The 9,735-nt window shown below is 41.5% G+C and overlaps 2 protein-coding genes and 1 non-coding gene across 3 annotated transcripts in view; 2 read left to right on the top strand and 1 right to left on the bottom strand.

Moving 5' to 3' along the window:
• Positions 1–108: 108 nt before the first annotated feature.
• LOC118429309 (putative IQ motif and ankyrin repeat domain-containing protein) lies at positions 109–3,352 on the bottom strand. Its single transcript, XM_035839791.1, has 5 exons — positions 3,089–3,352; positions 1,977–2,082; positions 1,595–1,729; positions 833–961; positions 109–305 (listed from the first exon to the last, which is right to left on the bottom strand). Exons 1-5 carry the CDS (start codon positions 3,225–3,227, stop codon positions 143–145), a joined length of 672 nt encoding a protein of 223 aa, XP_035695684.1. The 5' UTR covers positions 3,228–3,352; the 3' UTR covers positions 109–142.
• On the top strand, positions 1,282–1,353 carry Trnae-uuc. The gene has a single exon. It is a non-coding gene; the product is annotated as a tRNA-Glu (tRNA).
• Positions 3,353–3,879: 527 nt separating the features above from the next.
• The window catches only part of LOC118429287 (WW domain-binding protein 2-like), an 8,359-nt gene continuing 2,503 nt past the window's right edge, over positions 3,880–9,735 (top strand). Inside the window, exons 1-5 of the mRNA XM_035839766.1 lie at positions 3,880–4,021; positions 4,601–4,715; positions 5,162–5,297; positions 5,694–5,786; positions 6,304–6,534. Of these exons, the coding sequence (XP_035695659.1) occupies positions 3,963–4,021; positions 4,601–4,715; positions 5,162–5,297; positions 5,694–5,786; positions 6,304–6,534 (634 nt within the window). The 5' untranslated portion in view covers positions 3,880–3,962. The remainder of the gene's footprint in view (positions 4,022–4,600; positions 4,716–5,161; positions 5,298–5,693; positions 5,787–6,303; positions 6,535–9,735) is intronic.

The raw sequence follows: 9,735 nt of genomic DNA, 5'->3' as shown, positions 1-9,735 counted from the left end.
GATTCGCATGTTTCGCTACGGAGCAGAGCCGTTGCCTACCCGTCCAGTTCATTAGCGCACACCGATTTTATGGGGTTGGTATACCAAGGAGGTTAAAAATCAAGTATTCCTCCACACATAGGCAGGAGGGTGAGACGTCGGATTACTGCACCCTGATGACGTACATCCTCTGCATGAGTTCGGGAGATGGGGAGGCCATGCTGGTGATGAGGATGAACCTGAAGCCGTCCACCATGCCGTGACGGAACGCGGAGGACTGATCCGTGTACTCATCGGGGTCCGTGTCCTTCACCAGAGACGTGTATCTGCACGAGTAAAAGTCATGATAGCAAATAAAAGAATGATAAATCTGTATAATACAAACTCTGCTGTCTGGGGCTGTACCGGCTAGGAGGCCGGTTGGATGTTGGGCAGGCTGCTATAAGCGAGATTCAATCAGGCTAATGACTGACAACGGGTCACTAAAAAATTGAATTCTCAAATTCCTAATACAGTACATGGTGCAATGTTGAAAAGACCCAAAGTTCGATAGAAAAATGTCATTTTTGACTGTTATTTGCATTTTTGACAAGTCTAATTCAAGCAAAATGTCAGCGCATGCATTTTTTTATTCATTTTCCCCTATCTATAACTGTTTACTTACATAACATTACATGTAAACAGATGAATAAACAAACTTTAGTAACCTCCACTCCCTAATGAGCGCCCCTCCCCGTCTTTCCGACGTCATCGTCATAATTACACGCGTTTATTTTGGAATTACATGTCAATTAGTCTCCATTTTATGCCGATGATGTTAGTTGTAAAAGGTGAAGGTTAACTGGCCACTTACTTCTGATCTACAAGGATGTCCTTGGTCATCACGGACTCCAGAAGGCCCTTCTGCACGACATCAAACTTGTCGGCGGCGGCGTGAAACATGTGCGTGTCCATCATGTCCAGCACTACCGGCTTCCCGAACCTATAATAGAACAGAAGAATATTTTCCTTTTTATAATTAAACGTCTTTAACAGCGCTAAGGTCAGAATATACGTCATCGTTTAATTGCTTACCGCCATTTGCAAATTTTTCACTTGTTGGTTCGGGTGCCACCAATTGCAAGGCCAACCAACCAGCAACCGACGTCACTATAGCTATCAAGGACTGCAAGGGTCTAGCTATAGGCTTGGTGACAATAATGAGAAACTACGGAGAATAAATCAATCAGAATCAATCGATGTTGCTCAGTTAAGATATTGCAAAAAATGCGGTGTATTTTATGGGCTGTAGGAGGCATGTCATCCCATGTGGTCTAGTGGTTAGGATTTGTGGCTTTCACCCACAAGGCCCGGGTTCGATTCCCGGCATGGGAAACAGTATTTTTTTCGCCCTTTTCAGCGATTCTAAATGCACGAGAATGAGTGTGAGTGGCCTCTTCCGCAGACATTCGGAACGGTGGTGTTTGTTTTTGGAGATAGCGCTGATTCGTGATTATCAATATGGCTCACGGGGTAGAGGTTCTCTATGCCGAGAAGGCAGTTGCCCAGGAGAAGTAGTTATACCACCAGCGCGCTGTGTTAGAAAGTACTTTTACAAACCTATCTATGTACTCACCTGATCGCCCCGATAATCGCCATGCGTATCCTCTCCGGCTCCATGTCCCCGGGGTTTTTGGCATTCAGGTAGTTTGTGTCCTGGTACCGCAGGAAGGTGGACACTCGGTCCGACTCGTCAATAACAAGAGGCCATCTGTCGTGGAACACATCATCTTCAAGAATTAGTTTTTTTTAGTGATGCCTCGTCATATATTTTTAAAGTGGAAAATTGATATTGCTTGAATGCTCTTAATTACGTTCATTGCGTCGTACAGTCAAACCTGCCCAAGCGACCACCTCTTCTCATCATGACTTACCACAGAAATGTCTATCTTACGTAACTTTTACGTAAATTAAACATACATAACGTTAACATTACAAGTACTGTAGATATTTCGTACTTTCCCGACTCTTTGATCTTGTCGCCTGTATCATTCATCAGCACGTCGATCAGCTGCTTGAGGACTATCTTCACTTCCGGTATCTCCTTAGGTTCTTCGGGTTTTTCTGTGATCGAGGAAATGGTGGCATAATGACAATCATGATCTCCAAGATACATAGATTCGTAGTTACAGGTATGATGTTATGAATTTCCATACATGATCAATAGAGCTCATCTATGCGTATGACAAAATTGTCTCCGATCCTGCTCGACTTCATGTTAGTCCGTTGCGTTGTGTTGTTTTCTTTACGTCTTTATATTCCCCGGTCCTGAGCAAACATATCCTTTCAATAAGCCAACATCCACTACACCGTGACTAAATCAATATCTTGTGCAACGTCTATATCAAAGCCTTTGCATAACTTTGTTTAACTCGGATAAGATGGAATCACATCAGTAAAGAGTTGGCGATCGAAGTCTACGCAGACTCTGAGCCGTAGTACACCTGTGTTTATCTACTATAAATTTCTGTACTTGTTAAACTTGTAGTCTTTTGAGGCCTTCTGATAAAAAAATTGTTTTCAGTCTAATATCAAAGAAGATGTAGAAAGACAAATCGTCACCGTTCTGCAATTCCCGTTTTCGCGAAACATCAGGCAAAGCCTAGGTCCCGTGAGATTGAAAAACGTTACGTGTGATTTTCTAACATCTGCTTAGAGATTAGGTTGAATCTGGGTTAGTCTATTAAGAAGAGGGCTCAGTTGTTTGTTTGGGTGTCTTTGCTTATTTTAGTAAGTTACACTAATTATAGACGTATTGTATGATGCACAAGCACAGCGACATGGGGCTGCCGGTATAGCATAGCTACTTTTGTTCTCCATGCATTAGCCAAGGTTATGAAACATGACTTCCGGCATAGTCATGTTTCATAATTATTCAATTTCTGCACGAAACGTCCTACCGCGTACCGGGCCTCTGCGTTTCGTCCCCGAAATCGGTGTCATATCAAACAAAATCGACAGAATTTTACAACTTAAAGGGCAACAGGGTGAATTTTAAGATCAATCTGCACCACGAGCACCTTGTCCTAAGCAGACAGCTCCGCCCCCTCCTAACTTTTACCCTACTTACCTTTAGCAGTGGCTGCAGGGGCCGCTGTGGCTTTGGCAGGAGCACCTGCTGCTGGCTTTTTCGCTCCAGAGCTAGCTCCTGTCGCCCCCTTGGGCTTTGGTTTGGCTCCTGCCTTGACTACAGGCTTTTTCGGCGGCATAACGTTGACGAAAACAAGTATACAGGTGCTGAGAAAGTAAAGACAAGCAACTAAGTCTGCCAGGACCTTATGAACGGTTCACAGGTAATCCGACCTCTTGTTGCCTAGCGACACAAAAGGAGGTCATGCGGCGATCTAGAGGTCGATTTCCCAAGAGTTTTGGCGCTGTTAAGTCTTGAAAAGTCAACAATCATCACAATGAACAGTAACTCATGCTTAGATGAATGACAGAGTAACATACACTCGGTCTTTTGTTTCAACAGGAGTAACATAAACAGGTGGTTGGAACGATAGCCTGGGTTGCGAATTACTTACCTATTGTTTTCAAGTCAATAGTTTGTGTAAGGAAGTAAGAATGATTCCAGTTCAGGTCGGACAAACAGTACAGTCTTACAAAAAGCTCTATCATGTTGAACAGAGAACTGCATGGGAAATGTACAATTTTCAAAACTACTCAGCGGATATTGTGAACAATGTCGACATTTCACTCTTTCCTGCCGCAAGAAGATCCAAACAAAGTCGGACTTGTCAGAAATTTTTATTATCAAACGAGTTACCATCATTCTTTAAATGGTTAATGCGCAAACTTTGATTTCCGTTCAACAAAAGAAGAATATTGTCTAAGTAAGGAGGCTAATTTGTTACCCAGATTGTGTTTATCGACTTTGTTGTGGATGTCAGAGGTCAAGCCATGACGTCACCTGAAAAGTCGTCATCATCACACAGTCCAACAAGATGGCGGTGAACAGAGCGCACCATCAGAACGGCGGAGTTTTAGTGTTTAATGGAGAACGGTACGGCCACATTTTACAGCTGTCTTTTGTGTTTTTCGATTGTTAAGGACGCAAAGATTCTTAAGATGTGGTAGTTTGCTATGGCAACGGGTGTTTTCTGGATAAAATGTGTTGTCAAATGTGAACACTTCCTGTTCGGGGATGCTGAAGATGATGTCGTCATAGCCATTTTGAAGCACATAGTAGATGTTACTATCTACACCAGATTACTTAATGTCTCTTGGCTTGCAAAAAACCATTAACATAATGTGAGGAGATACAACGGAAAAGAAACAGGCGCTCATCAAAATACATGTAACTTCCTTGCAAATCGACGAAGGCGTGTATCAGAATGTTGTGTAACATAAATATTAAAGACTGTTTGAACACCACTCCATAGAGATAGAGAAGCCAGAACTGCTAACATTACTGTGATCCTGTCTGCTAATATTGGTCATGATAATCTCTGAACCTCCTTGGTTTTACCAAAGGCTTGTTACACACTTATGTTGAAGTATGAAGACTAATACATGTATGGAAACTACCATATACAATATCAAATTGATAGTGAAAATCTGCCTACTCATGTTTTGTTTCCAGTATTGTGATGGACTACGATGGTGTAGAGCTGGTGTTTGAGGACCCGGAGCCAGGCCCCCTGTCTGACCACCTCAAAGGTACCAAGAAGGGAAAGGTGTTCCTGACTAACTACAGGGTAAGTCTCTAGCCCCCTTTGCAGACTTTCAGATTGGTGGTATTTATTTTTTTGGGGAACGCTGATTCATGATTCTCTACATGAGCTTAACAGTTCTCTGTGCCGGGGAAGGGAGTTGGCCAGGAGAATGAGTTATACCACCACCAAAGCCAATTTTCATAGAGACTGCCTTAGTTGAGGCATATACTAGTAATATGAGCTCAGGCCAAATGTTTCAGTTATAATGATACACAATGCAGTGTTACACTGCAATCAATAAGTCTTATTTTACTCTTAAAAATTTAAATGTTCTACAGAGTCATTACCTGTATAGCATAGATAAAGATTTTAGATTTGCTGGTTGTGCACAGTTTTCTCTGTTTTACATATAAATAGCTCTTGAATATACTTTAATATCTACAACAATGATAGTAACCCTACTTCATCAATCGTCTGTTGTGGTCCAGGTGATCTTCCACACCAAAGGTCGTGACCTGATGCAGTCCTTCCACATGCCCTTCCACCTGATGAAGGGAGTGGAGATCAAACAGCCCATGTTCGGAGCCAACGCCATCAAGGGGAAAGTCAGCGCTGAACCTGGAGGTACATTTTCTTCTTTATGTCTTTCATTGTCTTCTGTTAGCCTTAATTTCTTTTTTGTCAGGGTCAGGGTACGTTGATTTGATTGGAGACAGCAGATGCAAAATTCAATCCCTCAATCTGTACTTAAAGAAAATGGCTTGATCTTTGTCTTCACCACCTTTACACATCATTCATATTTGTGGTATAAAACCTGCGGTTCAACAAGATCTCACTAGTGTCACTGACAAATGCGTGCAAAATCATATCCAGTTGCGTGAGTAACGGCTATTGGCATAACAACAATATGAAAATAAAAATATTAGCCAAAAAGAAAATAGAAACCTCCAATTTTAGACAAGAATACTGCTCACAAAATAAAGAAGCAGACACTGATGGTGACCTTATTTTTCTCCTCAGGTGGCTGGGAAGGAAAGGTAGTTTTCAAGATGACATTTAACCACGGAGGAGCCATCGAGTTTGGTCAGGCCCTGCTGAAACTGGGCAGTGAAGGTGAGTGTCCTGATGGTTCAGGTTCAATGTTCTTAGATTCTTTACAGTTGAGGGGGCTTTTGCAGTTACTTTTGTTTATACATTGAAAGCTAATTGTTTACTGTATATGTGCTACTGTGTAGTTTTGGAAACTGTTTGAAATTCCAAAACGCTAACAAACCATTTACAATTCATTCAAATCTGAAAACACGGTAGATAGCATAATCCAACCACTTCATTAACTCTTCACGAGTTCTCTTTTTGCAAGAGCTTTTATGTTTCACTGTCTTAGTTCTTTTCCTTGTTTTTTTCCCTAAAAATCCATGTATACTAATGCAAAGCTAACTAGAATAGAAAGCAACATTATGGCTGCCCAATTTTTTCAAAATCTTTCCAAAGCAAGGACAATACTTAACAGAAGTTTTGTTATGGGGCACTGAATCAGATTCAGATTCTTAAACACAGTTAAGTAGTACAGAAATGTTGCTCATTTGCTGCCAAGTATTTGTTTTTTAATTTTGCTTTTTGTTTTTTTCAGCTTCTCGCAATGGTAACAGAGCACCCCCCATGCCCATGGGCAATGTGTACATGCCCCCTCCTAACGGAGCGTATGCCCCTGGTCCCCCTCCTCCAGGAGTGTTTGACCCTGCCTACGCGCCCCCGGCGTATCCCACCGCACCACCGATGGCGAACGGAGCGTACGGAGCCCCACCTCCGCCATACCCTGGGGTTTATGCGTCGGCGCCTCCGCCTGGAATGAACCCCACTGGTAAGAGCATTGTGACACAAATGTGTGATACAACTTGAATTTGCACTGGAGTGTATGTAGTAGTACAACAATACAATAAGATTGTAAAAGTTAAATTGGAAAGTATAATTATACTATAAAAGATTCTGAAACCATCGTTCAACATAGTGCCATTCTATTCTATGTCAGTGCAGGTTTGAGGTTTTTTGCCGGGGCGCCGCAGGCGCCCGGCTTTGTCCCCGGTTTAATGGTTCGTCCTTGGATGGGTCTGCTATGGTCGCAAAATGTACCGTGCGTTTTTACGACAATTCTCAGCCCTTCTCAGCCCTTCAAATAAACGCAATGTACCGTGCGTTTTTACGACAATTCTCAGCCCTTCTTAGCCCTTCAAATAAACGTTGTAAGAATACTGTTTATCCATGACCTCTACTCGTACAGAAAACATTGCAGCGCTCATTAGCAAAGTCTAGGAAAGGAAAATGTTTCTTGATTTGCAGTAAAACACTGGTCATGTAACATTTGAGGAGTTGTCGTTAAATCGCACGGTTCATTTTGCGATAGCGTTGACGGGTCCGGGTATTTAGCGGAATAACCCGGAATAACCCGGAATAACCCGGAATAACCTTAATAAAGGATGAAAGCTACCGAAATACAGTGTGCTTTGATAAGTTAAGATCGCAGAATGCAATATTTTGGCATAAAATAATGTATATATGGCCATGGGAACAAGAAATATTACGGTTATTCCGGGTTATTCCGGGTCATTTCGGGTTATTCCGGTAAATACCCTCACGGGCGTTGACGGTGCGGAGGAGGTGAGATTTTTATCGTACAGAAATTGGTACAGTTTGTAAAGTTATCTTTCTGGAATTCGGATGTATTAAAATATAACATTACATTCTAAGGCGTAGTGTCATGTGAGTAAAATGAGCACGACATTTGACGAAAGATTTTGTGGAGGGTATACAGTCAAGTTTATTGTGCAACGATTGGAACAGTTTACGTGCGGGTGGGAGGGGGGCGTGCGTCTATATATGCAGCTGCAGGAGGTCCTGCAGGACATTTTCGATCGTAAGAGTAACGTACAATTTGAAAAGATAGTGATCATGAATTCGGACACATTGAAACATATTTCCAAGGAACGGTATATAGTTTTTTTAGTAAAACCAGTGTGTGGGGATTGACGAGAATTTAGATAGTTTAATGGTGCACTGTGCTTGAGCCGATGCGAGGCATTATGCAGGGCATTTTTGATTGTAAAAATATCGTACAAGTTGAAAAGATGGATCGGATTCTAATACATTAAAACATACATTTCCAAAGAATAGTAGAAAACAACGGATTGTAGCTAACTGTTAAACAATCAGCAAAGCAGTTGGCAAGATGTCACACCTGAACTTTTGTAGATTTTTGCTTTTTGTTGGTACTAGTAAGATGTTATGTGATCAAGACAATATTTTCTTTCTGTTTCAGTGACGCCTTAGACTGTTCTCTGCTATATATACAAGTGACACAGTAATATACAGAAACTTACAGCTAGCAAAAGTCTGTACTCAATAAGATTTTACACAGTACACATTTATACTTCTTCTGCTGAAATCTACGCATTACATTTTGCATCCAACCAAAGAGGTTTGAAAGAGAGTCCTTGATCCAACCAAATTAGACCTTGAGACCTATTAACAGATCATTGATCACTGTGCATTTTGCACATACCAGACTCAATCGTGCCACTGAGCACTGCATTTTGCACACACCAGACCAATTGTGCCACTGAGCACTGTGCATTTTGCACACACCAGACCTATCGTGCCATTGAGCACTGTGCATTTTGCACACACCAGACCTATCGTGCCATTGAGCACTGTGCATTTTGCACACACCAGACCAATCGTGCCATTGAGCACTGTGCATTTTGCACACACCAGACCAATCGTGCCATTGAGCACTGTGCATTTTGCACACACCAGACTCAATTGTGCCACTGAGCACTGTGCATTGTGCAAATAAAGTCAAGCAAAGAACACATATATTGTGAACAATGTGTGAATCTATTTTATCGGGAAAATACCACCAAGGTGACATCATTTTCAGTGGAGATAATAGAGGCAAACAATGCACTGCAAATGCTTTAATGGCAGTTGTTAACCACAGTACTTGCAGACAAGCAATTACCTGGACAAGTACAGACCTTGATGGTGTACTTTTTCAAGGAGATGCACTATACACCTACATAAAACCATCACTAAGATCTGGTGTGGAGTTCCTCTCCGTTGATGATATTCCAGACTATTTGCAACTTTACAACAATACTGTACGTGTATCAATAAAAGAGTCTTACACTGGAGACATATTTGCCACAGAAGCAGTCTATCCTTATTACACCTTAAAGAAAGCCCTAGAAGCAGCATTTGCTGAATCCAACACTTGTCTTTTCATAACAGCACATGGAATAACTGGTTCAACAGTAGCATTGTTGCACGCTGATAACAAGTATTTTGTTTATGACTCACATGCCAGAAGTCCCATAACAGCATTGCCAGATAGCCATGGCACTTCTACTTTAAGCATGCACAGTTCAAACAGCAATCTAGTTTCATTCTTGCAACAACTTAACTGGAACACAACATGCAATTTTGAGGTTGTCCCAGTACAAGCAGAAAATGTTTTCTTATCAGTTGAACCTACTGGTATACACATTATCAATCTGACTAGCAATGTTTCTTCTATGATTGAGTCAGAAAACTGCTTTCAAGTTCAACAACAACACACATACACCTTGGTTAAACCAGAGTTTGTATCTACGAAAGAGAACCTACAACAACCAAACACAGCATTTCCATTTGCACCACATTGTAACCAAAGTACTGGGAAAAACATTGTGCCATGCACCACAAGCAAACATCCAAGTGCTATGCCAGAGAACAGGAATGAAGGCCTCTTGAATCAATTAGTAATGTCACCAAATGCAGCATCAAATTTAAATGATAAAAAAGTGCAAGGTCTTGCAATCCAAAGCGCAATATGCAAGGACAAACAAGAAAAACAAACCTATCAACAGAAGACAGAGAGTCTTGCAGAACAAAGAACATCATACAAAGCAAAGAAAGCAAATGAGACCTGTGAGCAAAAAGCAGCACAGCAAAGAGCATCATATAAAGCAAAACGAGCAAATGAGACCCCTGAGGAAAAAGATGAAAGACTGCAAAACGAAGAACATCA

This window comes from Branchiostoma floridae, chromosome 13 (genome assembly GCF_000003815.2).
Source record: "Branchiostoma floridae strain S238N-H82 chromosome 13, Bfl_VNyyK, whole genome shotgun sequence".
Lineage (NCBI taxonomy): Eukaryota > Metazoa > Chordata > Leptocardii > Amphioxiformes > Branchiostomatidae > Branchiostoma > Branchiostoma floridae.
This window is presented reverse-complemented; position numbering and strand designations above follow the sequence as displayed.